Genomic DNA, 27,759 nt, shown 5'->3' with positions numbered 1-27,759 from the left:
GAAGTTGCTTTTCATATAATTACGCTCCTCGCGGGATGCCCCATCCTCTCCAAAGAGCAGTTTCCATCCGCCTGTGGAGGTGGATCAGAGTGCGTCCCACTGAGAAAACGTGGTTCAGAGAAAGTCTCTGGGCCATTCACTTGTGTGGAGAAAAGTGGCCATCTTTCAGGGAAATAGAGAAATGCAGAGATTCAGGACCACTCTAAGTGGAACGCCGTGGGGAAACGAGGTACTCCCCCTGTCCCGTGCTGTAGGCATGAACCTCGTGTGGCCATTGGCGTTTGAAATGTGACTGGTCCAAATTGAGATGTGCTTTGATTGCAAAATACACCTGGGTTTCTAAGACTTCCTATCAAGAAAGGAATGTAAACTACCTCATTAATAATTATGTATTGATCACATGTTAATATGATAATATATTTGATCTATTGGGTTCAATATAGGTCATTAGGGTTAATTTTACTCTTAAAAAATCTTTTTTAATGTGGCAACCAGAAAACTTAAAATTTACATATATAGCTCACATTTTATTTCCGTTGGACAGTGCTGACCTATACCAAGTTTAAAATAAGAACTGGATCATGTATTTATTTTATCAAACTCAGAAGCCACATTGTTAAAGTGACATTTTATCAGTGTTACAATGATATAACATCAATTCCAACCTCTGATGTCTTTGAATCAGAAAAGTTATGCACACTTATGAATATATTTTGATATTAACTCAAACATGCAAGGTAGAAGGTAGTTATTTGCCTTTATTAATATTTTTAAACAAGTTTCTTAGCTATGAAGAAGTCTTTAAGGTACTTTATTTGGAAAATTCCAACTGAGATAAAGATTAGTGTTTGTGCAAAGGCCCACCATAAAACGTTGCTGTTTGTGTCTTCACTGGTCATTCGAAATTCTTCTTCACGGTCCTACGCAGAAGAGAAATAGTCAGGTTAAGTTTCTTAAGGTACTTCATGCATGAATTTGAGGGGAAGGTGCTGTATGCATTCAAGGTACTTAATGTCACCCAGGTAATCTCTTATGCCAAAGTGCAGTATCATTTTCTAAGCCAAGGGGTGTTGTTAGTCAAAGACAAGGAAGAAGAGTCAACCTTATAAAACACACTTTTGTGTTTTGTTGTAAAATATCAGGTATTTGATCTATTACTTTATATGTTTTGTTACCATCAAACAAAGTGAACATTACCTAATTGACAGATGTTCATCATTCAGGTTCTTACTTTACTTTAAGCTGGGCACTGTGCTCATTTTATTTTCCAGATAAAGAAACAGAAGTTTAGAGATGACAGAAGGTTAGTGAGTGGGGGGGCAGATTTGAGCCCATGTCTGACCAGGGTCCAGTGAGCACAGTGACCCAGGAAACACATAATGTCACAAGAACAAAATAGTGATTTAGAAAGTGGGCACACTGAGGCTCTGCGGCTAGGTGGGGTGTGTTTGGAAATGCTTATTTATTCATTCTGTAAGCTCACACCCCAGAGGCAAGTGAGCCACAGTCCCCTTCCTAGAGGAGCTCACGGTCCAGTGAACAGTGAAAGAGCACTGTCCTCCCATCCCCTGCATGTCCACGCAGTCCTAGCTCAGAAAGCCCGGGGAACAGGCAGTTTACTCTTCCCTTGGTTCGGGGGCTTTGTGGAGAATTACGTACTGGGCAGGAAGAGGGAGCATAAGCTGAATAGGCAAACTGACCCTTTGATAGTTTTGTTCTTTGACTATTTGCTCCATTTGCTCAATTAGATGTTCAAGCTTGAAGCTAACTTCATTAACTTTGTCCTTTGCTTGAGCAATGGCTGCATCAAGGTCATGTTCTCCAACTCGAATATCTAAGTGGATCCGCTGTGCAAACAGTAAAAAGGAAGAAACATGTTTTTAACATGGCTCACTCTTTTTCTTTGCTTTTTCCCTCCTTGTGTCCTCCCATTCCTTCCTTTTTCTCCACTCTCCCTTTTTGAGAGCAAACACTACTTCGTTCTCGAGCTCTCTATTTTTCTTCACCGCCGCTCTATTCCCTGTTATACCCAGTAGTCTTTCTTTGTAATAATAATGCATTAAATAGTACCTGCCCACCTGAAAGAGTACTTATATTAACTATAGACTTAGTCAAGAGCCTTTGGCCCTGAGAGAATTTGATTACTCTCAGGAGAATGTTCTTTACATATAACTAAATTTCTGATGCTGAAGTACAAATTCCCTTCATCTGTTCTCAGCACATTTAGAAAATAGCCAATCACCATCTACCATGTAAGAGTTTTATTTATTGGAATTCCATTATTAATTCACCCTTCAGCCTTCAATTGTTTTCAAGCCTGAATAATCACAGTTCTCTTAAGCTTCCCTCCCAGTTCTCATTTTTCAAGCCCTTTAATCAACTCCGTGGCTCTCCTTTGAACCCCTTCCAAGCTCTCCAGCTCCCTCTTTGGTTGCTATGCTGAGATCTGGGTATAATGGTTCTGCATATCACTGTCACGCCTGAATAGTGCTGACGCTGCTCATCAACAAGTACACGGAGGCACATACTTACCAGCTTACTCCCTCCAAATGACACAAGCCTTGTAGAATTAGATTCTAAGCAAATGATGTGTTCGCCAGGTGAATGTGAAGTGAAATAGAATGTTCCTTGTGGGCCATATAACTTTGACAGTAATACCTAGGATTGAGGATTTCCATAGTTTAAGTTTATTATTCTCTACTTTCCATTAAAAAAAATCAGCCGCATGTAATCTAGTGAAAATTGTGCAATTCTTAAAGAAGAAATCAAATGGCCAATAACATGAAAAATATTCAGTCTTGCTGGTAATCAAAAAAATACAAACCACAGTAAGATATTCCTTGTTGGTTTTCAGATTGGCAAAGACTTAAAAGTACCTGGGGCGGGGATAGTATGGAGAAATACTATCTCTAAACACTGGGGAATGTAAATTGAACACCCGTTTCAGAGAGTGCTTTGGCCAAGTGTATAAAACCATTCACCCAGTAGTGTTGCATATAGAAATTTATCCTATGGGAATGCCCAAATGGACAGTTATATGTAAAAGGATATTCAGTGTGATGTTATTTATTTAAAAATTTGTGTTTTGAAATAACTAATACCTTTTAGTGTGGATTGATTAAATTTAGGCAAAGGCAAATGAAGAAATGCTAGGTAGCAGTAAAAGAGACTATTACACCCATATCTATACTAAAGGTGTCCACAGTATTCAGGGATAGTCTGTATAGAATCCTATTTTTGTAAGAAAGTATCATTTGTAAAACTACACGTGCTTAGAAGAAGATTCTAAAGAATATATACCAAGTTATTAGGCAGTTATATTTGTTGAGGAACTTTGACTTTTCTGCTTAGTACATTTCTATATTGTTTGGCATTTTAAAAACAGGTATAGGACTTCAAGTCTGGCATATAAGGAGCTTGGAAGTTGTCCCTTTGTCTTAACAAGTAAAAAGCTGCATAGAAAGAAAATCAGTTCTTAGATCTGTCAGAGAATTGAGGTCACAGGGTAAACTGCTGCCACCAAAATTGGAGAGGCAAGCAAATACAAAGAGTCACAACTTACCTGAGCAGAAACCTCTGTGGGAACCAGTATGGGTTCCTTTTACCCAGCACATCACGTCCAACTTTCAACAACAACAGAAAAATAATAAGACATACTCAAAGGCAAAAAACGCAGTTTGAAGAGACAAAACAAGCCTCAAAACCAGATTCAGTTATGGCAGGGATATTGGAATGATCATATAAGGAATTTAGAAAACCTATGATTAATAGTCTGTGGTCTCTAATGGAAAAAGTAGACAACATGCAAGAACAAATGGGTAGTGTGAGTAGAAAGATCAAAATTCTGTGAACGAATAAAAAGAAATGCCAGAGATCAAAAACACTGAAGCAGAAATAAAGAGTGCCTTTGATAGGCTCATTAGTAGACTGGACAGGACTGATGAAAGACTCTCTGAGCTTGAGGATATGTCAACAGAAACTTTCAAAACTACGAAGCAAAAAAAGACTGGGGAAAAAAAGGAACAATATCCAAGGACTACAGGACAACCATTAAAGGTGTAACATACACATAATGAGAATACCAGAAGGAGAAGAAAGAGAAAGTAACAGAAGAAATATTTAAATAAAGACCAAGAATTTCAGATTAGTGTCAGACACCAAGCCACAGAGCCGGGAAGCCCAGAGAACACCAAGCAGGATAAATACCAATAAAACTACACCTAGGCATATCATATTAAAACTGCAAATATCAAAGATAAAGAGGAAATCTAGAAAGAAGCCTTATTTATAGAGGAGCAAAGATAAGAATTACACCCGACTTCTCCTCAGAAACCGCGCAAGCAAGGAGAGAGTAAACATTTAATGTGTTGAGAGAAAAAAACTCACCAACCTAGAATTCTGTATCCTGCAGAATTCTCCTTCAAAAGTAAAAGAGAGGGCCTCCCTGGTGGTGCAGTGGTTGAGAGTCCGCCTGCCGATGCAGGGGATGCGGGTTCGTGCCCCGGTCCGGGAGGATCCCATATGCCGCGGAGCGGCTGGGCCCGTGAGCCATGGCTGCTGAGCCTGCGCGTCCGGAGCCTGTGCTCCGCAACGGGAGAGGCCACAGCGGTGAGAGGCCCACGTACCACACAAAAAAAAAAAAAAAAAAAAAAAAAAGAGAAAGATTTTCTCAAACAAAAGTTGAGGGAATTTGTCCCTGATAGACCTGTCTTACAGGGAATGTTAAAAGTTATTCAGAGAGAAGGATAATGATACTGGTCAGAAACTTGTATCTACGTGAAGATTAGAAAGCATTAGAGAAGGAATAAGTGAAGGTAAAATTAAAACTTTTATTTTTCTTATTAACTGAGTTAATAGATACGTCTTTCAAAATAATAGCAGCAATGTATTTGATGATTATAGTTTATATATAAATGAAATTAGCAACAGCAAAGATGCAAGGGATGGGAGATAAGAATTAGGATTACTTTGTTATTATAAGGTACTTGTACTACCTGTGAAGTGACATGGTGATATTCAAAAGTGGACTTGGAGTAGTTGTAGATGTATATTGCAAACACTAGGGCAACCACCAACAAAAAGTTAAAAGAAGTATAATTGATAACTATGGAAGGAGATAAAATGGAATCGTAAAATAATTAAAACCACAAGAGACAGAAAAAGAGTGGAAAACAAAAATAGGAACGAATAACAAGGATGATAACTAGAAAATAATAAATATGATGAATATTAACTCAGCTATATCAACACTTTGAATGTCAGTGGTCTGAATGCACCAATTAAAACAGATTGTCAGAGTGGATCCAGAAAAAAAAAAAAACCCTGACTATGTATTGTCTACAAGAACCCCTCTTTACATATAAAGACACATATATATTAAAAGTTAAGGGATGGAGGGACTTCCCTTGTGGCCCAGTGGTTAAGACTTTGCCTTCCAATGCAGGAGGTGTGGGTTGGATCCCTTGGTTGGGGAACTAAGATCCCACATCATGGCCAAAAATCCAAAACATAAGCAATATTGTAACAGGTTTAATAAAGACTTTAAAAATGGTCTACATCAAAAAAATCTTTAATTAAAAAAAAGGGATGGAGAAAGATGTATATGTCAACTTTCAGCTAACCATAATCAAAAGAAAGCTGGAATAGTTATATTAACTTCAGACAGAGTAGACTTCAAAACAAGGAAAATTATCAGGGATAATTACATAATGGACCATTACATAGTAATAAGGAGGTCATTTATCCAAGAAGACAAACCTTAATGTGTGTGCATCTAATAACAGAGTGTCAGAATACATGAAGCAAAAACTGATAGAACTGCAAGGATAAATAGAATTTAGTATTATAGTTGGAGACTTGGATACTCCTCTATCAGAAGTGGGCAGATCCAGCAGCAGATCAGTAAGGACACGGTTGAACTCAATGGCACCATCAACCAACTGGATATAATCAATATCTGTAGACTCCTTCATCCAACAAAGCAGAATACACATTCTTTTCAAGCTCACATGGAACACTCACCAAGATAGACCACATTCTGGGCCATAAAACACACCTTAGCACATTTAAAATAATAGAAACCATACAATGTATGCTCTTAGACCATAATGGAATTAAAGTAGAAATCAATAACAAAAAGATAGCTGGAAAGTCCCCAAATATTTAGAGATTAAACAGCATACCTCTAAATAACACGAGTCCAGGAAGAAATCTCAAGAGAAACTAACAGTATTTTGAATTGGATGAGAATTCTGGGAAGATAGTGGAATAGGAAGCACCAGGAATCTGTCTCTAGGCAACAATTACACTGGAAGAATCTGTCTGATGGAACTGTTTTGGAACTCTGGAGTCTGCTGAAGGCTTGCAACTTCCAGGGGAAGACTTGGATGGTAAATTGTGGTTAATTTTGGTCAATATCAGTTCTTAGAACAGTAGCAGCTACCTACCTCCCACCCCTCCACCCCCCTGCCAGCCACATGGCAGGCAGCTGCACAGGTGTTCCTGGAGCAGCTTGCATGCATCTTTTAGAAGCCAGGGTAGGCAAAAAGACCTTGTCCTCCAAATGTCAGGGATTTTTGATGTCATCATATAGAAGGGATTCTCAATAAGATTAACAGCAGATTTCTCATCAGAAACTTTGGAGACCAGAGGCAGTGGGTGGGTACATTCAAAGTGCTTAAAAAAACCCAAACAACCAGAAAAAGCCAACAAGCACATGAAAAGATGCTCAACTTCACTGATCATTAGGGAAATGCAAATCAAAGCTACAGTGAGGCACTACCTCACACACATTAGAATGGCTGTTATACAACAAACAAAAAACATACTGGCAAGTATGTGGAAAAATTTCAACCCTTGTGCATTGTTGGTGGGAATGTAAAATGGTGCAGCTGCTGTGGAAAACATTATGGTGGCTCTTCAAAAATATGAAAATAGAATTATCATATGATCCAGTAATTCTACTTCTGGATACATACCCAAAAGAATTCAAAGCAGGGTATCAGGATATTTGTACACCCATGTTCATGGCAGCATTATTCACAAAAGCTAAAATGTGGAAGCAACACAAGTGTCCATTGACTAATGAATAAGCAAAATGTGGTATATACATACAGTGGAATATTATTCAGCCTTAAAAAGGAAGCAGATTCTGACACATGCTACAACATGGATGAACGTTGTGGAAATTATGCTTAGTGAAGTAAACCAATCACAGAAAGACAAACACTGTATGATTCAACTTATATGAGGTATTTAGAGTAGTTAGTCATAGGGGAGTTATTGTTTAATGAGTATAGAGTTTCAGTTTTACAAGATTTAGAGTTATGAGGATGATGATTATACAACATTATGAATATATTTAATACCACTGAATTGTGCACTTAGTAATGGTTAAGATGAATTTCATGTGTATTTTACCACAATTTAAAAATCTCAAAAAATATTTTGAACTGAATTAAAATACAACTTAATCAAAACTTGGGGGATACAGTGAGATAGGTATTTACAGGGAAATTTATAACATTGAACGCATATATTAAAAAGAAAGAAAGATCTGAAATTAATCATCTAAGCCTAGGAAACTAGAAAAAGAAGAGCAACTAAATCCAAAATAAGCATAAGAAAAGAAATAAGATCCATCCTAATAAAAGGTAATGCAGAAATCAATGAAAACAGGAAATATGTAGAGAAAACCAATAAAACAAAAAGCTGGTTCTTTGAAAAAATCAATAAAATCAATAAACCTCTAGGTAGGCTAACTAAGAAAAAAAGAAGACCCAAGTTAATAATATCAGAAATGAAAGAGGAGTCTTACTACAGGTCTCATGGACATCAATAGGGTAGTAGAGGAATACGATGAACAACTCTGTGCTCACAAACTTGGTAACTTGGATGAAATAGACCAATTCCTTGAAACACACAATTTGTGAAAACTCACACAAAAATAAATAGACAATCTGGATAGGCTGATATCTAGTAAAGCAATTGAATTGATAATAACTTTCCAAGCAGAAAGCACCAGGCCAAGATGGGTTCACTGGTGAATTCTACCAAAGATTTAAGTAGGAAATAAGGCCAATTCTCTACAATCTCTTCCAGAAGTAGAGCGAATACTTTCTAAATCATGTCTGAAGCCAACATTAGCCTAATATCAAAACCAGAGAAGGACACAAGAAAACTATGGACCATTATCTCTCATGGACATAGATACAAATATCCTCAACAAAATATTAGCAAATGGAATCCAACAATGTATAAAAAGAATTACGCACCATGACCAAGTCAGATTTATTCTAGATATGCAAGGCTGGTTCAACATTTTAAAATCAATGTAATTCATCACATCAACAGGTTAAAGAAGATCACTTGATCATAACAATAGACGTAGAAAGGGCATTTGACAAAATCCACCATCCATTCATGGCAAAAACTCTCAGCAAACTGAGAATAGGGGAACTTTGTCGATTTGATTTTAAAAATCTATAAAAACCTTACAGCTAACATACTTCATAGTGAAAAACTAGAGGCTTTCCCACTAAGATCAGAAACAAGGCTAGGATTTCCTCTCTCACTATTCCTTTTCTTTTTTATTATGTATTTATTTTATTTTTGGCTGTTTTGGGGTCTTAGTTGTGGCACGTGGGATCTTCATTGCGGCATGTGGCCTTCTGTCTAGTTGTGGCATGCGGGCTTCAGAGTGTGTGGGCTCAGTAGTTGTGGCACTCGGGCTCCAGGGTGCCTGGGCTCTAGTTGTGGCATGCGGGCTCACTAGTTGTGGCACGCGGGCTTAGTTGCCCCACAGCATGTGGGATCTTAGTTCCCCAACCGAACCCACGTCCCCTGCATTGGAAGGTGGATTCTTAACCACTGGACCACCAGGGAAGTCCCTCACTATTCCATTTCAACATCATACTTCAATTCCTAGCTAATGCAGTAAGAGAAGAAAAGAAAACAAATGGTATACAGGTTGGGAAGGAAGAAATAAAGCTGTGTTTGTTCACAGATAACAGGATTGTCTATGTAGAAAATTCAAAATAATAAACAGAAAACTTATTGGAACTAATAAGTGATTATAGCAGGGTTGCAGGATACAAGGTTAATATGTTAATCAATTTCTCTGTATCAGCAGTGAACAAGTGGAATGTGAAATCAAAAACAATACCATTTACATTAGCATCTCCCCCAAATGAAATACTTAGGTATAAATAAAACAAAATATGTTTAAGAGATATATGAGAAAAACTAAAAAACTGTAATGAAAGAAATCAAAGAAGAAAAATACACAGAGAGATATTCTGTGTCCATGCCAGGAAGACTCGATATTGTGAAAAAGTCAGTTCCTCCCAACTTAATCTATAGATTTGACACAATCCCAGTGAGAGTGTCAGCAGGTTATTTTGTGAATATCTTCAGGCTGATTCTAAAGTTTCTATGGAGAGGCAAAAGATACAAAATAGCCAATACAATATTGAAAGATAAGAATAAAGTCAGGGGACTGACATTCCTGATTTCAAGACTTACTATAACTGTATAGCAGAGGGAACTCTACTTAATGCACTGTGGTGACCTAAATGGGGAGGAAATCCAAAAAAGAGGAGCTATATGTGTATGTATATCCGATCCATTTTGCTGTATATTAGAAACTAACACAACACTGTAAAGCAACTATACTCCAATAAAAATTAATTTAAAAAAAGACTTACTATAATGCTACAGTAACCAAGATAGTGTGGTATTGGTGAAAGAACAGACAAAGAGATCAATGAATCAGAGAGCCCAGAAACAGACCCATGCAAATATAGACCCACTGATCTTTGACAAAGGAGCAAAGGCAATACCATGGAAAAAGGTAGTTTTTCCAACAAATAGTGCTGGAACAACTGGACATCCATATGCAAAGAAATGAATGTAGACACAGACCTTACACCTTTTACAAAAATTAACTTAAAATGGAGCATAGGCCTAAATGTAAAATGCAAAACTATAAAACTATTAGAAGGTAACATAGAAAGTCTAGAAGACCATGGATTTAGTTATGACTTTTTAGGTACAACACCAAGAGCACGATCCATGAAAGAAAGAATTGAGAAGCTGGACTTCATTAAAATTAAACTTCATTAAACATTTAACATTAATGTTTAACATTAAACGTTGAATTTCATTAAAATTAAAAACTGCTCTGCAGAAGAGAGAGCTGTCTGTCTCTCTGTCAAGAGAATGAAAAGACAAGCCACAGACTGGGAGAAACTATTTGTAAAAGACATATCTGATAAAGTACTGTTATCCAAAATATACAAAGAATTCTGAAAACAACAAGAAAATGAACAAATTAATTGAAAAATGGGCAAAAGATCTGAACAGACAACTCACCAAAGAAGACATATAGATGGCAGATAAGCACATGAAAAGATGCTTCCCATCGTATGTCATTAGGGAATTGCAGATTAAAAACAACAATGAGATACTTCACACCTATGGGAATGGCAAAAATCCAAAACACTGACAACACTAAATGCTGACGAGGATATGGAGCAACAGGAACTCTTGTCACTGCTGGTGGGAATGCAGAATGGTGCAGCCACTTTGGGAGACAGTTTGGTGGTTTCTTACAAAACTAAACATACTTTTACGTACAGTTCTGCAGTCGTACTATTTATTTACCCAAATAAGATGGAAACTTATGTCCACATGAAAACCTGCACACAAATGTTTACAGCAGCTTTATTTATAATAGCCAAAATTTGGAAGCTACTAAGATGTCCCACTGCATGTGAATGGATCAGTAAACCATGGTATACATCCTGACAATGGAATACTGTTCAGTGCTAAAAAGAAGTGAGTTATCAAGCCATGAAAAGACATGGAGGAAACTTAAGTGCATTCCTAAGTGAAAGAGGCCACTCTGAAAAGGCTGCCTGCTGTACGACTCCAGCTGTATGCCATTTTGGATAAGTCAAAACTGTGGAGACAGTAAAAGGATCAGTGGTTGCCAAAGGTTAGGGAGTGGGGAGGGATGAATAGACGGGTTCCAGAAGATTTTTACGGGAGTGAAACTACTCTGTGTTGATACTGTGATGATGGATACATGTCATTACACATTTGTCAAATCCATAGAATGTACAATGCCAAGAAGGAATCCTAATGTGAACCATGGGCTTTGAATGACTATGAAGTGTCAGTGCAGGTCATCAGTTGTAACAGCTGTGCCATTCCAGTTCTAGTGGAAGAGACTCTGTTCACGTGGGGGCAGAGGACATAAGAGAACTCTGTACTTTATGCAGAATTTTGCTGTGAACCTAAAACTGCTCAAAAAGATAGTCTATTAAATCACTTTAAAAACAGGTATGTATTACACATAGAAAAATGCAACCAAGATTCTTTTTTTAAATCTTGCAATTTTGATTTGGAGAAAATTAAAGAATCTTGCCATGTACTTAATTTCACTTAACACAGTGTTGATAGGGAAACTTTGTTAAATAAAACTGCATTCAAGAATCAGATTTTGCAATTGATTTCTAATTTTTTATGAATAACAGAGTACTCTTCCCTGGAAAAATATCCGGTGATGACTCATCACCTGTTAAATTCAATTTCTGAGCCTTAATGTTGTGTCCGGGTTCTAGATAGTCTGCTTCCAGTGAATATTCAAGTCAGCAAACATGTTAGTCAGCAATGCCTGTTAGTTTGGTGTGTTGGAAAAAGACATGCTTGAATTTAGACCTCAGAGTTTCCACTTGCTGATGATGTGATCTTGTATAAGTCATTTTACCTCTCAGGACCACAGCTTTCTCTTCTACAAAATGGAATAGGAATATTGGACATGGAATAATAGACAATGGAATACAAAATGCATAGTTTGAATGGTGCATGTATATTGTCATTGTCTGCCCTGCGTACCCTACCAGCCATGTTACCCCTTGGCCTGCCAGTCACCTGCCGTAGGAAGGGACATGTGTTCAGGTTAGCATCCGAGAGTACCCTGCATCCAGGCACATCGACCCGGGTAGGAGCAGTCCGAGTCCTTGGCGGGGTGCTGTTCAGGATCTTCAAAGAGGATCTTAGCTTGTTAGGAGTGTTAAACCAGAGCTGTGTCTGGTCCTCTTACTTCCAAAGGGAGAGAGCCTTCCTGAAAATCAGGCCTTTGGGGTGAGAATTTTCTCTCTCTCCTAGGCCTGTGGCAAATATTTGTTGGATGTTTGCAGAATGAAAACACTTCTCCTCCCATCTAGAAGGGGGTATTGTTTCAAGTAAATGTGTTTTTTGGAGAATGAAACAGCTCTGTCTTAAAAACAGTGAACAGGTTTTTCTGTGAAGGTATTTTGTCCAACTAAAATTTGGGTTCTGGGTTTAACAAGCTATGGAGACATTTCCAGATCAGTCATGAAAGGTTACAGGGAAGGACAGCAGAGAATTCTGTATTGGTTTAACTAGGCAGGAAGTGAAGGAGGTGTCAGGAGGAGAGGGTAGCTGTACGAGAATTAGGAAAATGGCCCCAGTGGAACTGCTGTCACGGAGGTGCCTGGTGTACCAGGAGAAGGCTGCTACAGTGGGCAGGAATCAGGTGTCCAGTGGTCCAGTTGGAATGGAGCCTCCTGGTCTCCATGTGAGTGGGGGCGTCACAGTGTCTGGCTTGAGTGCAGCCCTCATGAGGACAGGAAATTGGGCCCGTCTACATCAAGTACCCTCCCCTTGCCAGCCGGAGAGATGCCTGTCTTTTCTGTGAGGCTCTGCTCCACCACCATCCGGCTGCGTCATGAGCGCATCCCCAGGACAGCAAGTCCAAAGGGAAGTAGTTCCTGCAGTCACGTTTGAATTATTGTACGGAGCAGGTCACAGTACCTTGAGCTGGCACGGTGGGGAACAACATCTGCTGCGACCATTGGACAGAGGAGAAAATGGGTTAAAGCAGTCAGGTAACCACTCAAGGTTCAGCTTGTAGATGACCACCTACACTTACACCTGGCTCTGACTCCAAGATCCACATTTTTTTCCCTTTGACCGTGGTGCCTTTTCTGCTCTGCAGCTCCCAGTGAGGAGGTGCCCTGTGAGGCCAGACAGACCCAGAGGCAGCATTCCTACAGAAACCCCACCAGACAGGAGGAGGGAGAGGCGGCCTATTCGACCCTCATGTCTGGGTGAGGCTGCGGCACCTGTAGAGCAGGTGAAGCCTGGCCCTGCATGACCAGAGGGATGCATTGGCCCTGTGGGTTCCCTCTGCCCAGCAAGACCAACAAAACCTGAGGTTGATGAGTGTGAGGCCTGCCCTTTGTATTGTTTCTACCTTGTGTGTTAAGGAGTCTCTGTTCCTCAGCTAGACTGTAGGCTCATTGAAGGCAGGCACTTTTTTTTTTTGCGATACGCAAGGCTCTCACTGCTGTGGCCTCTCCCGTTGCAGAGCACAGGCTCCGGATGCGCAGGCTCAGCAGCCATGGCTCACGGGCCCAGCCACTCCGTGGCATGTGGTATCTTCCCAGACCGGGGCACGAACCCGTGTCCCCTGCATCGGCAGCGGACTCTCAACCACTGCACCACCAGGGAAGCCCCAGGCACTTTCTGTGTCTTGGTGCAGTGCCTCTGTCAGGGCTACACATGTTAAAAATGAAATGCTGGATAGTGAGCGCTGTGGAGATTTAAAGTTTGTGGGTGTACATGACACATGACTTTTTAGAAAATAAAAAATTTCAGTAGCAAGACAAAAAGTGTGTTTTACCTCATCATTGTAAGTTGTAACAGTCACAAACATTCCCAAACCAGGAGCAGATTCAAGGAAATCGTGTCTGCCCAAGTCCCACTGTTGTATCTTGAAAGTCCCTGTTTCAAAAATAAGACATTTATTTTTATTTATTTTTTAAAAGTCTTTATTAAATTTGTTACAATATTGCTTCTGTCTTATGTTTTGGTTTTTTGGCCATGAGGCATATGGGAATCTTAGCTCCCTGACCAGGGATCGAACCCACACCCCCTGCATTGGAAGGCAAAGTCTTAACCACGGGACTGCCGGCGAAGTCCCTAAGACATTTATTATAAAATAAGTTAAGAAATAGTTATATATGATTACTGATAAATGAATTTTTCAAATTACCCAAATCACAAAATACTGTTATTCTGAACAGCTTATATTTTGATGATTAGCTTATGTAGCAGAGAAGGAAGATTCTGCAATATAGAGTTCTTGGTTCTGTTCTCACTCTTGTTTATGAGTCGCTTCACCACTCCAAGCCTCAGCATTCTATTCAGAAAAATGGGCATAATACACATCGCTCCTAAGCCTCAGAGTTGTGAGGACTGTTGAAAATAATAAAAAGTAGCCTATGAAAGCTTTGCACCTGGAATGTAAAATTCCTCTGGGTCGGGCCTGAGAGGCCTTTCCAGCATCTCCCCCACAGATCTCCTGCCTTCCACTTCTTCCTCCTGTGGCTTAACCTACTTGCTTCTAGCACAGTTCCTTCCTAAAGAACAGGTGTATTCACATTGCATCCTTCCTTTTGCTGCATCCAGATGTTCCTGCTAAAGTTCGCATCACTGGGAGAGTCTCCCACTTGATCCCTTTAGGATGTGATAAGTGTCACGTGGCTTAACTTCCCCCTTGTGCCCTTGAAAGTTAAGTGGGGAATGAAAAAAGGGCTAACATTTATTGAAAGTAACTAACAGTACCTGATGTGCCAGGTACTGTCCTAAGCACTTAGTGTGCATCAGCTTATTTAATGTGCTCTGAGGATAGCAGCGTGGACTCTTGAAAAACGCAGGGGATGGGGCACCAACCCTCCAAGCAGTTGGAAATCCATGTATAACTTATAGGTGGCCCTCCGTATCTGTGGTTCCATATCCCCCGATTCAAGCAGCCGTGAATCACGTAGTAGTGTAGTATTTACTATAGAAAAAAATCCCACGTGTAAGTGGACCTGTGCAGTTCAAACCTGTTTTGTTCAAGGGTCAACTGTATTTTTACAGTTGACAGGTCATTTGACAGGTGTATAACAAACACCTCCCAAGGGGATAGCACTGTTTTAGGAGCTGAGGACACAGTGAACAAAATAGACAATGTCTTCGTTCCCATGGAGAAACATACAACTAATAAATATATAATGTTGAAGATGTTAAATATGCTACAAGAAGAAGCAACAGACAGGGTGGGAGTGGTAGGGGACTTGGAAGCATTATGTGGGGAAGTCAGGGAAGACTGCTCTGACATTTGAGCAAAGACCTGAAAGGATAGGGGAGTAAAAATATATCCGCTTTTATAATATTTGTTTATCACATATATGCAGATTACATCCATATCTATCTATACATCACATTCGGTGCTAATTGTGTGCCAAGCACCGTTCTAAGAAATTTACACATGTAATCTGAATTTTCATGACAACAGCGCCATGTAGGTAGATAACATTTTATGACGATTTTACATGTGATGACACCGAAGCATAAAGTAATTTGCCCAAGGTCACGTACCTAGCAAGTAGCAGAGTCAAGATTCAATCTAGGCAGTGTAGTGCCTTTTTCCTTACTACCTCGTGATGCTCCCTCCACTGGTGAAGGATCGTTCCATGCAGGAGGACATGCAAAGGTCCTGGGGCAGGAGAATGCTTGGAGTGTTCAAGGAACAGCAGAGTGCTGGAGTGAAGTTAACAGGAAGAAAATCACAGGAGATGAGGCTGAAGGGGTAACGGGCCAGATCGTGGATGGTCTACAAACCTTTTTTAAAATTTTGGGGAAAGGCTTCCTTGGTGGTACAGTGGTTAAGAATCTGCCTGCAAATGCAGGGGACATGGGTTTGAGCCCTGGTCCGGGAAGATCCCACATGCTGTGGAGCAACTAAGCCCGTGCACCACAACTACTGAGCCTCTGCTCTAGAGCCTGTGAGCCACTACTACTGAGCCCGCGTGCTACAACTACGGAAGCTCGTGTGCCTAGAGCCTGTGCTCTGCAACAAAAGAAGCCACCGCAATGAGAAGCCCGTGCTCCGCAACAAAGAGTAGCCCCTGCTCACCGCAACTAGAGAAAGCCCGTGCGCAGCAACGAGGACCCAACACAGACAAAAATAAATAAATTCAAAACAAAAAAGACCCTATTCCCCCCCCAGGAAAAAATTGGAGGGAAGCAATTGGGCGGGTGAGTGAAATGATGTGGCTTTCATTTAAACATTTTTTTCGCATGGAGTAAGGAATGAAGAAGGATCAGGAGTGGAAGAAGGGAGGCTGTTGTCGTAGTCTAGGTGGCTTGGACCAGGTGCTAGTGGCAGAGGTTGTAAAAAGTATTGGATTCTGTATTGTTCCTATTTTACAAGGCGGAAACTGAGTGTCAGAGTCACAGCCCAAGGTCACACGGTGAATAAGCTGTAGGGGCAGAATTAGATCTGAGGTGGTTTGATCCCGAAGCTCAGAACCACACTGACTCCCCGGGAGGCAGAGGGAGACACATCCCTGACGGGAACCTCACCCTGGACACGACCGCATGGGCAGCCCTGGGGAGAGAACGGGTTTCCTGGGACGGTCGGGCAGCAATGCCCCTGAGCCCTGCCTACACTTTGGAGTGACTTCAGTTTAGGCCTCACTGAGCAGTCCTGGTTGTCTTGTCTCCACAAGTTTGTTAACTCTGTATAGTGTACATTATAGACTGTTTAGAATGTTCCAGCTGAAGAGGATCTTTAAAAAAGGTTTCATTGGTGATACCAGAAAAGATGGAGTAAGCCCATTCCACCCTATTTCTCCTGCTAATTACAACTAAAAACCCTGGGCTTTTTGTCTAAAGCAACTATCAGAAGACTCTGAAAGGTGGAGAAAAGAAGGTGACTGCCAAGGACTCAAAGTGTGACTCAGCTGTGAGTTCCCTGTTTGTCCCCCACCCCCATATCCTGGCCTGGGTGCTGGAGCAAACAGCAGTCCCCACCAAACTGAAAGAGAGGCAGGGAGGAGGAAAGAAAACCCGCTCAGGAGAAGTCTCTCTCGTGCAAAAGGATCTGGAATAAGGTGACCCAACAGGATGGAACCCCTCTGACTACACCCGCCCTACTCCAGACGAACCCTGTGAAAGAAACGGCACCCTCTCCACGGGCTGCTTCACGTGGAGATTGGGGTGAAGACCTGTGGAGATGCCTGACCTGCACTTAGTGAAGGACAATAAAGAGGCAGAGATGGGGAGGATGACAGGCGGGAGCTGGAGAAGGCGATCTTTAAATCTGTGTATGGGGTGTCCTGGGCACACCCCTAAGCAGCCTATACATGAGACCAACCAGAATAAGTACAGCAAAAGCTCTGAGAATCCAACCATGGTGTGGAAAACACCCAGGTTTCAGATTGGCCTCTGGGTAGTACGCAAGCAGGGTAGGCCAGAATAGTAGTGCAGAGTCTCAGAAAAATAAGGTTAGGAAGTGTGATCTGAAACTAAGTGGGTTGACTACTTGTTAAAATAGAATATTTAAATAGGAACCAGAGTTATAATACTCAAAATGTCCAGGATACGTTACAAAATTACGTACCATGTCAAGAACCAAGAAAGCCTCAACTTGAATGAGAAAAGACAGCTGGTAGACACACCAAAATGACATAGACATTGAAATTATCTGACAAGAATTTTAAAGTCATCATAAAAATGCATCAACAAGGAGTTTGAACACCCTTAAATGGAAAAGTAGAAAGTCTCAGAAAAAGAATAGAGATATAAAAAGAAATAAATGGATACATTAGAACAGGAAAAATATAATACTTGAAATTGAAAAATAACCAAATGGACTCAATAAAAGAATAGAGATGACAGAGGAAAGAGTCAGTGAACTTGAAACTAGATCAATGGAGACTTCCCTGGTGGTCCAGTGATTAAGACTCCGTGCTTTGGGCTTCCCTGGTGGCGCAGTGGTTGAGAGTCCGCCTGCCGATGCAGGGGACACGGGTTCGTGCCCCGGTCCGGGAAGATCCCACATGCCGCGGAGCGGCTGGGCCTGTGAGCCACAGCCGCTGGGCCTGCGCGTCCGGAGCCTGTGCTCCGCAACGGGAGAGGCCACAGTAGTGAGAGGCCCGCGTACCGCAAAAAAAAAAAAAAAAAAAAAAACTCCGTGCTTCCACTGCAGGGGGAGTGGTTTCCATTCCTGGTCGGGGAACTAAGATCCCACATGCCGCATGGCATGGCCAAAACAACAACAACAACAAAGAAAACCACAAACTAACAAAAAACTATAGGTTATAGAAGTAATCAAATCTGGTCAATGGAGAGAAAATAGATTTAAAAAAAAAAAAACCTCCAACAGTCTTACGAACCTGTGGGACAATAATCAAAGGTCTATAATTTGCGAGTCCCAGAAGAAAGGAGAAAGAGTGTAAGGCTGAGTAAACAGTGGAGGAAATGATAGCTAAAGACTTTCCAAACTGGGTGAAAGAGATAAGCCTACATACTCAAGAAGCTAAGTGAACCCTACAAGGGCAGACTCCCCCAAATCTACCACCAGATACATCATGATTAAATTTCTCAAAACCAAAGGGGGGGGAACCTATGAAAAATAGCCAGAGAGAAACACTGCATTACTGATGGGGAAAAACAATTTGAGTAACAGCAGACTTCTCATCAGATACATGGAGGCCAGAAGGAAGGGGCACATTTCTAAGTGTTGAAAGAAAAAGAATTGTCAAATCTATATCCACCAAAAATACCCTTCAGAGTGAAGGCAAAATATTGTTAAGGTCAAGGAAAACTAAGGATTTTTTCACTAGAACACCTACTGTAAAACAACTGCTAAAGGAACTTCTTCAGACAGAAAGAAAACGGTAAGACGGAAACTTGGAATAGCAGGAATGAAGGGAGAACAATGGGGAAGTCAACACCGGGGAAACCACAATAGAGTATTCTTTTCCCCTTTAAAAAAAAGTTATTTGACAGTTGAAGGTAAAAAAATATTCAACATTGCCTGGTGGTGTTCTCAAAGTATGTAGACATAATATTTACAACAACTATACTACAGAGTAGGGGGCAGAGGGATTTACATGGTCATACGGTTTCTATATTCCTCTCGATATGGTAAAATATTGATCTTTGTAGACTGTGGTAAGTATGTGTATTGTAATCCCTAGAGCAACCACTAATAAAAACTATACAAAGAGATACAGTGAAAAATACTATGGATAACACAAAATGGATTACAAAACATTCAAGTGACCGACAGGAAGGTACAAAATAGAAAATGGGAACAAAACCCAAAGGGAGCAAAAAGAAAACAAATAATAAAACAGCAGACCTAAATCCTGACGTATCAATAATTACATTACAAGCAAATGGTATAAACGGAGAAAAGACAAAGATTGTCAGAATGGATTTTAAAAAAAATGAACCAACTATTCAGTCTTTGAGAAAATCACTTTGGATATAATGCTATAGGTAAGTTAAAAGGATAGAAAAGACATATCATTATGACAGTCAAAAGAAAGCTCACGTGGCTCTATAAATACCAGATAAAGTAGACTCCACAGCAAAGGAAATTACCAAGGACAGAGAGGGGCCTTAACGTAATGATAAAGGGGTCAATTCAATATGAAGACATAACCATCCTAAATGCATCAACAGTTTCAAAACACATGAAGTAAAACTGCTGAAAGGAGACGTGGACGAGTCCACCCCATGGGTTGTCAGCGCTCCTCGGCCATGGACACGGCTAGTGGACGTGGGAGAGCTGACTCGCACCATCCACCAGCAGGGCCTGCTTGGCATTTTTGGGATGGCCCCCAAACAACAGGGTACACATTTCTTTTCAAGTGCACGTGGAACTTTCACCAAGTTAGGCCACAAAGTCCTAAACCTGATGTGGCACCTTTGCTGAAGCGCCGAACGTTCCTGGAGAAAAGCACACAGCCAGGCAGGCGGACAGCCGCCTGGAAATGCCCGCGTGGGTTCCCGTCCTCTGAGACGACGGGTCTCCTCGGGAGCCTCTTCCAGCCCCTCGCCCGTCCGGGGCTTGCCTTGCCACTCAGCATCCCCGTCTTTCACCACGAGCACCCTCACTCCGGCAGCTCACCGACCTCTGCCTCCCCCTCCCTGTCCTCTAGGGCTCTGCTCTTGTCACTCTCCCCACACTCACCATCCGCCCTCTTCTTGTCCCCGTGCCAACTGTCCCAGTGCCGCCCCCGCCCCCCCGCATTCTGGGAGGGGCTGGAGTCTGGGGACTTGCGGCGTCTTCCTCTGTGGGCCTCCTGGGCCCGGACTGAGCGAGGGCAGAGCTCGCTGAGGATTTGTCCGTGTTCGATAAAGGATTTTGAACGGATGCGCACCCATGGCCCCTGGTTACAGCGCCGGTTTCCTGGCCCAGAGGGAGGTGTTATGCCCTATGGCTACCACCAGGTGGCAGAAGAGTAGCACTGCTCGCGGTTGAATGGGCCTGGCGGTCCTCCCAGCGTGGACAGGACAGTCCATGTGACGGGCACCCAGAGCGGGCCAGGCTGCCTGACGTGTTTCTCATCAGGATAACAACGGTGTATACCACTTGGGGTGTGAAGACCCAGTTAGTATTTGTAAACGGCTTAATGCAGCACTTAGCACATTGTAAGCACTATGCAAGAACTTGAATGATTCCTTACGTTATTATTGGGCTTTTGATGTCAACACCCATTAGGGCCTACAACCCTGGAAAGTCGGTATAATAATACCCACCTTTACAGACGAGGCTACGGGACTTGTCTAACACCACCCAGAAAATAAAAGGCTGAGCCTGGATGAAAACTCCGCAGGCTTGGTTCCCAACTCAGCGCTCGCCCCGCATCACAAACTCCACCCCTGCTCTGCACGCAGCCCCGGGCTGTGTGGCGCACGTGTTAAACCCCAGGTGTAGTTCTGGCAGAACTTATGCGCTGACCTAGCTCCCCAGGGACCCGTCCTCCTGGAGGCTCCACTCAGTGACCCTGCATGGGAGCTGTTGGGTGCCAGGCGTGAGCCGCGTGCCACAGGAGGCCACCTGCCTCCCTGGGACCCTGTGTGCACCCCGTTCAGGCACTCAGCTCGTCCTGCAACCCCTGAGGTGGCTGTGTCTTCTGCTCCAGCCTGTGAGTCCTTGAGCCTGGAACTGAGGGCCATCTGAGTTGATACTAGAAAAGTAAAATGCATCTCTTGTAGGAATTTTAGAAAGTAAAAATCCCCTCCAGAAGTCTTTGGTATTCAGTATTATCCTTCTAACCTTTTCCCTGTAAGTACACATCGTATATTTTATTTAAAAAATGAAATCATACTGTACATCTCTGATTTGATTTTTCCACCCAATTTTTTTGTGACCATGTTTCTATGTCCTTAAATGTTCTTCTGTAACCTAATTGAGGTCTATTCAGAGAGCTGAAGAAAGATCCAGTGTCATTTGTCCAGTGCTGAGCACAGAGCTCTACAGACAAACTGACCATGCAGTGTCTGAGGAACGAGAGAAGGAACTGGGATCGGCCGCCTGGCAGGAGGGGGTTCAAAGCCAGCTCGTCCTGTTGACCCGGGTGCAACGTGGGCATAGAAAGCAGTTGCTTCCAAGAGTCGCTGTGAATACAGAGTGGCCTCTTCCAGATGCTCCAGGCTCCCCGAGCACCTTGGTTTCCCTCTGACCTGTGAGCCTTTCTGAGATTCTTCCTGTGTGGAGGGAGCGCAGGAGGTGACATGTCACTGACCGGACGTGAGCACACACTGCCTACGCCACACACGCCATCAGGGTACAGCCAATGAGTAATTGCCACCAACTCACCAGCCAAAACATTGCTGACATCCCAAGCACCCCCGTGCCCCTCACCATCCATCCCTGGAGGCCACCAGCCCTCTGGCTTGTGAAGACACAGCATTTTTGTGTCTTTGTACTTTATATGGTGCATGTCCTCTTGTGAACACCGTCAGCGTGTGTTGGGGATCTGTCCGTGTCACATGCAGGTGGAGACCGTCCCTTGTTGCTGCTGCTGAGTGCCTCGTTATGTGAACGGTTGACTTTATTTTCCATCTGTCTGTGGATGGGCACTGGACAGGCCTGGTTTGGGCCATTTTGGGTTGTGCCTCTCTGAAGATTCTTGTGCAGCTGAGCACGTGTGTGCATTTCTGTTGGGCATGTCCTGCATTTACCCAGCCTGTGGACTGGGCCTGTGTTCATCTTCGGGGGGGCACCATTTTGGGGGTGAAGTCTGCAGCCTGGAGCGGGGGTGATGGTGCACACCTACCAGCACACTCGGTTTTCTCATGCGTGGCGGCATCTCATGGGCTTTGTGTTGCCTGGTGGACACGGAGTCAAGCGCCTTTCCACCCGCTCCTGGCTGTTTGGGTTGCCCCTCCTGTGAAGTGTCTGCTGCTCTTCAGCTCGTGTCTCCCTCCCATGGATGGTCCTCCACGCTGGTCCCTTCCGTGCAGAGGTGTGCATCTTAGTTGCACACTCGTTCTGGGTGTCAAAGTTGTGTCACCAAGGAGAGGCCGGACACGCAGACACATCTCCCGAACCCGTGTCCATAGAATCCGGGGTGTCTGCAGAGGGAGGGCCTGGGGCAGGCGGGGCACCCAGAGATGGTGGTGCCTCTGAGGTGGCAGAAAGAGCGGCTGTGACTCTCGTGGCTTGTGCGCCCCGAGGCTGGAGCAGGGCCTGGGAGGGGTCCAGAGCGTCAGAGCCAGCGTGTGGGGTGGAGCCCGGCCGCCAACTCCTTTGCTGGGAGGTGGGAAAACTCTGGGGGGCTTCTTAGCCAACTAATTTTTAATTTTTAAAAATTGTGGTAAAACATATATAACAAAATTTAACACTGTAAGCATTTTAAAGTGTGCAAATCGATGGCATTAAGGATGTTCACGTTGCTGTGCAGCCATCACCATCCGTTTCCAGAACTTCTCCACCAAACAGAAACTCTGCACCTGTTTAAGCAATAGCTGCCTTTCCCCTCCCTCTCTAGCTCCTGGTCACATCACTCCTACTTTTTGATTTTTGAATCTGACTCCTCTAGGGGCCTCATACAAGTGGAACCACACAGCATCTGTCCTGTTGCATGCTACAGTGGGTTCCGAATTTCATTTTTATTCATTTCACTCCTTTTCATGACTGAATAATATTCCACTGTGCCATGCACCACATTTTGTTCATGCATCCGTTTGTTGACGGACACGGGTCGCTGCCTCCTTTGGCTGTTGTGAATGATGCTGCCTGAACGAGGGGTCTGAGGGTCTGTCTGTGTCCCCAGCCTCACTCCCAGGTGTCCTCTCGGTGGTGGGGGCACTGGGTGGGCATCTGCAGTGCTGGCTCACGTTCCCGAGCTCCCTGGGCTCAGTCTGAGCCTAGCCTCACCCAGAGGCTCCCCTCGCCTGGCCTCTCTGCCTCCTTCTCCTGGGGGACGCCCCCTTAATGAATCACTTGTGCTTGACTCCTTGGCTCGGGGGGCACCCAGCCCTTGACCCCCTGAGGTGCGGTGATGAGCGATGATCCTCGTTCAGCTTTGCTTCTTCCTCCTCCATCTCCTGGTCTTGCTGAAGGTTTGCACTCTGAAGAAAAAGAACTACAGAACCCTGGAGACTTCGGCTGAGTGCAAGGGTCATATCCAAGGACGCTTTGAAAGGGAGCGAGCAGGAGCGAGACTTCATTGCTTCTGAATTCTAATTCTTTTCCTTTTAATGAACCGCCTCCCACATGTGATCACTGTGCTCCACGGCACTTCTCGCCTTCGCTCAGCGCCTGCTTTCTATAAGAACTCACAGCCTTGTTTAAAAAGTGTCTCCGCATTTCCCTGGTGCTGCAGTGGTTAAGAATCCGCCTGCCAATGCAGGGGACACAGGTCGAGCCCTGGTTTGGGAAGATCCCACATGCCGTGGAGCAACTAAGCCCGTGTGCCACAACTACTGAGCCTGCACTCTAGAGCCCGCGAGCCACAACTACTGAGCCCGTGCACCACAACTACTGAGCTTGTGCTCTAGAGCCCGCGAGCCACAACTACTGAGCCCGCGTGCTGCATCTACTGAAGCCCATGTGCCTAGAGCCAGTGTTCTGCAACAAGAGGAGCCACCGTAATGAGAAGCCTGCACACTGCAACAAAGAGTAGCCCCCGCTCGCCACAACTAGAGAAAGCCTGTGCACAGCAATGAAGACCCAACGCAGCAAAAAATAAATAAATGAAAAATAAATAAATTTATTTTTTAAAAAAGTGTTTCCAAGGATCAGCAAGTAGGTGGTTGTAAAGCTCGTCGGGCCGGCGGCGGTCACTTACCCCACAGCCCCCCAGAGCTCCCTCGTCCCTCTCCTCCCTCTCCTCCTAAAAACCTTGCCCCCTGTGTTCATTCAAAACAACCTGGAATTTATCATTAAAGAGCATTACTAAGAGAAGCTAAGAGAAACAGTGTAAAAGTACACAATATATTTGACTTTGAAGTTTCCAAGCAAATTTACAGAGCAAGGATTTCTAGTCCTGCGCTTGGCTGCAGTGCCCTGCACTGGCACGGTTCACAGGTGCACAGGTGGGTTTGTCTCCCTTTCAGCCTCCAGCAGAGGGATTCCAGGCTCTCCTCTGCTTCTCAGGAATTTCCTTCCTTTCAGGGAGGGGTTGGAGCCAGAATCAGGGCCACACCTGCTTCTCTGGTACCTTCGGACAGACCCTGGGAGGCCAAGTTGACAGGTTGGAAACAGAGTCCAAGAGACTGGGAGAAAGTGGGACGCACACCTGCAGCTGGTCGGGGCTGCCAGGTGCTCCAGGCAGGTGCTGCCTCCAGCTCATGGATAGGGGACGAAGCTCAAAGTCACCAAGCTGCTGGCGATGACGGCGATGGCCGGCACACCTCTGTCCTGCGGTGCCCTGCGCGGCCTCCGCCTGGGGAAGGCGGCAGCCTACTTTTAGTCCAGAGGAGCAAAAACACGCTTTTAGGTAGATTTGACTAAATGACTGGCTCTGAGGTCATCTCTCTTGGACGTTCGAGATGGTGTGTTTCATCGGACTTCGTAGGAACTCAGAGATGTGAAGAGAAAAGGCATAGCTGCCGTGTACTCTTCCTGGACTTGGGCCACGAGGCATGGTCTCAGGTCCCCACAGATCCACAGAAATTTTAACATTTGTTTTTCCATTTTAATGGTGATCTAAACATTAAATATAGCATATTCTGGATTGACACTTCTTAACCAGGCAGGGTTTGACACATGCATTTATGATCAAGCATCACTAAGTTAAAGTCAGGGATTTGACAGGCAGCGAAGGTTTAGTGATAGTTCAGTGAGACAGGAGTGGAAACAGAGTTATTTGGGGTGCAGGCAGCCTAAGCATGCAGAGCCCACAGCGGTCGGGAATGTATTCACTCTCAGAGCAGATGGGCTGAGCTAAGGTCCTGGCTGTAGACTTAGGGGCTTGCAACACACAGTGAACAAAAAGCAGAGAGTAAATGTGCAATGACATTTTTTATAAAAAGGACTTTTTTTTTTTTGCGGTATGCGAGCCTCTCACTGTCGCGGCCTCTCCTGCCGCGGAGCACAGGCTCCAGACGCACAGGCTCAGCAGCCATGGCTCACGGGCCCAGCCGCTCCATGGCATGTGGGATCTTCCCGGACCGGGGCACAAACCCGCGTCCCCTGCATCGGCAGGCGGACCCTCAACCACTGCGCCACCAGGGAAGCCCTTATAAAAAGGACTTTTAAAGGAAATGCTTAAGAATTGTATCGAGGGTATGCTATTATAGTATTTGGCACATGTAAGTAGCAGGCTGATGATTAAATCAGCCTCTGGAAGCTGAAGTTCAGAAGACACACTGACTTCTGCTGTTTTGTCTTGTGTTACTGGACCAGAGTCTAGAGACCTCGCTTGTCTTTTGAGAATTCAACCACAATTAGCATGATTAACGGCATCAGAGATTGTTTTACTTAAGGTAACCTGACAACTGGAAAAACAAATCAAGCTTGGATCCTGTGGTCTTGTGTTTGGGTTTCCTGTTTTATGAATTATGCAATTCCCTCTTTAGGCTGTTTTCAAGCCAGTTCTGCATAATTTGCTAACGTGTCTCAAGAGAAAAGCGCACAGCGTGAAGCTCTCTGCCAAAGAGTATGCACGTCAAGAGGTTAGCACGTCCAATAAAGATGTTAGAAACAAAAGAGCTTAGCACGACACCACCGTAAGATGACATCTTGAGTTCAACATTCAACAGAGTTCATCTAACCCACCTGTTATCAAGGTGTCACTTGGAATGTCTTCTATTATGCATTTCTCCTCTCTTTCCCCCACGTGGAAATAAAAAGCAGCTGAAAGTGAAAAACAAAAACTCAAAAGAAATGTTAACATTTGCATTTCTGTTGCTTTTGCCACTTCTGGTTCTACTTCTTTTGAAATGGATCAGTTGCAGGTGATACTGCTTACTTACTGAGTGCTTACATTTCATTGGATAGCTTTGTAAATTGATTTTTGTGAGAAGTGACATATGGTGGCTACACTTGGGCAGGTGATTGCAGCAGGTCCCAGAGAACAAGATAAAAGACGCCTGGACCCTGGGACCTTGCCAAGCGTGATGACATCAGAATTCCTTTGGATCGGTTCCTTTTAAGGATTTTGAAATGTTCCAATGGAATGAAAGACAAAGTGAGGCCAAGGGACAAGCCATGGACACCCTGAAGTGCCGCACCCGGCAGAGGCCCAGAGATGGCCTGAGCTGTGCGGGAGTGACCGAACCCAAATGGCCATTCTCTGGTCGCTTCCACTGCTTGGTGGGAGGTGAGGGGAGGAGGGAGTGAAGGCTGCTTCGTGGGGGAGAGAAACGCAAGTCCGCCGGGCTTGGGAAGGGGTGAGAGCCGGAGTCTAACAGAGTCCTCACCCCAAACGACTCTCTGAGTCTCCGTTTTCTCATTAAAAAAAAAAAAACAGTTAAAGTCACCCAGTGTGATTTATTATGTTCTTTCAGCTCTGGCATGCAACAATGTTTTCTTTTTAAACCTTTTATTTTGCAGTATTTACAGACTCACAAAAAGTTGCAGAAATCGTACCCATCACCCAGATCCCCGCAGGGGTAACATCTTACATGACCAACGGACTGCACAGCCATCAAGGAAACCAGGATTTTGACATTGGCAGAGTGCAGTTAACTAGACTACAGACCTTACATGGATTTCATCAGCTTTTGCACACACTCATTTTTTTAAAATGTGAGTGTGCTGTCAAAAGAATGCTTCAGCAAGTAATTATAAACACTCTTGAAACAAGTAGAAAAACAGGGAAAATGTAGCATTGCTTTTGGATTAAGAGATTAGGCTCCTATGGCTGAGTTGTTTCACTGACCTGCTTTTTAGCTGTGAGAACACAGACAGGCCAGCAGACCCCAGGGTTGTCATCTGTAAAGCAGGGAGCTAGTGGTAGCACTGACCTCACAGCAATGTGGTTGGGCCTAGGTGAGGCCGGTAGTAGGAGGTCCTAGCTCTGTGCCAGGCACACAGTAGGCCTTCAGTACAAGATGTGCGCGGTGGCCTTTCTGGCACTGGGTGGGGGAGCTGCTGGGTGCATTCCTCGTGGGAGGCAGTGGCCACCAGGCACAGGTCCTCTGTCTCCACCTGTGACCGTGCCCCCAGCCCTCCTGGCACTGGAGCCCTCCTTCTCCTTGTCGTCAGGGACCTTGCTCTATCGGGGGCTTCAGCCTTTCCCTTCCTGTTGACCTGTGTCCTCCACACCATGTCCCTCCCTGTCCACTGGCGTAGTCTGTTTGGGCTGCTACAACCAAACACCACAGACTGCACAGTGCACAGACAATAGATGTTTGTTTCTCACAGTTCTGGAGGTTGGTTGGGTTCTGGTGAGGGCCTGCTTCCGGGCTGCAGAGGGCCACACTCACACTGTG

At 43.9% G+C, this 27,759-nt stretch overlaps 1 protein-coding gene across 1 annotated transcript; it reads right to left on the bottom strand.

Annotated features, from left to right (window-relative positions):
• Window positions 1-770: 770 nt before the first annotated feature.
• LOC308617848 (transmembrane emp24 domain-containing protein 11) lies at window positions 771-26,355 on the bottom strand (the record flags this gene model as incomplete). Its single annotated transcript, XM_081235260.1, has 5 exons — window positions 26,102-26,355; window positions 13,712-13,812; window positions 2,533-2,658; window positions 1,701-1,847; window positions 771-920 (listed from the first exon to the last, which is right to left on the bottom strand). The coding sequence occupies exons 1-5, from the start codon at window positions 26,223-26,225 to the stop codon at window positions 771-773; spliced, it is 648 nt and encodes a 215-aa protein (XP_081091386.1). The 5' UTR covers window positions 26,226-26,355.
• Between the last annotated feature and the right edge of the window lie 1,404 nt (window positions 26,356-27,759).

Source organism: Mesoplodon bidens, assembly GCF_964165515.1.
Source record: "Mesoplodon bidens genome assembly, chromosome: 1".
Lineage (NCBI taxonomy): Eukaryota > Metazoa > Chordata > Mammalia > Artiodactyla > Ziphiidae > Mesoplodon > Mesoplodon bidens.
This window is presented reverse-complemented; position numbering and strand designations above follow the sequence as displayed.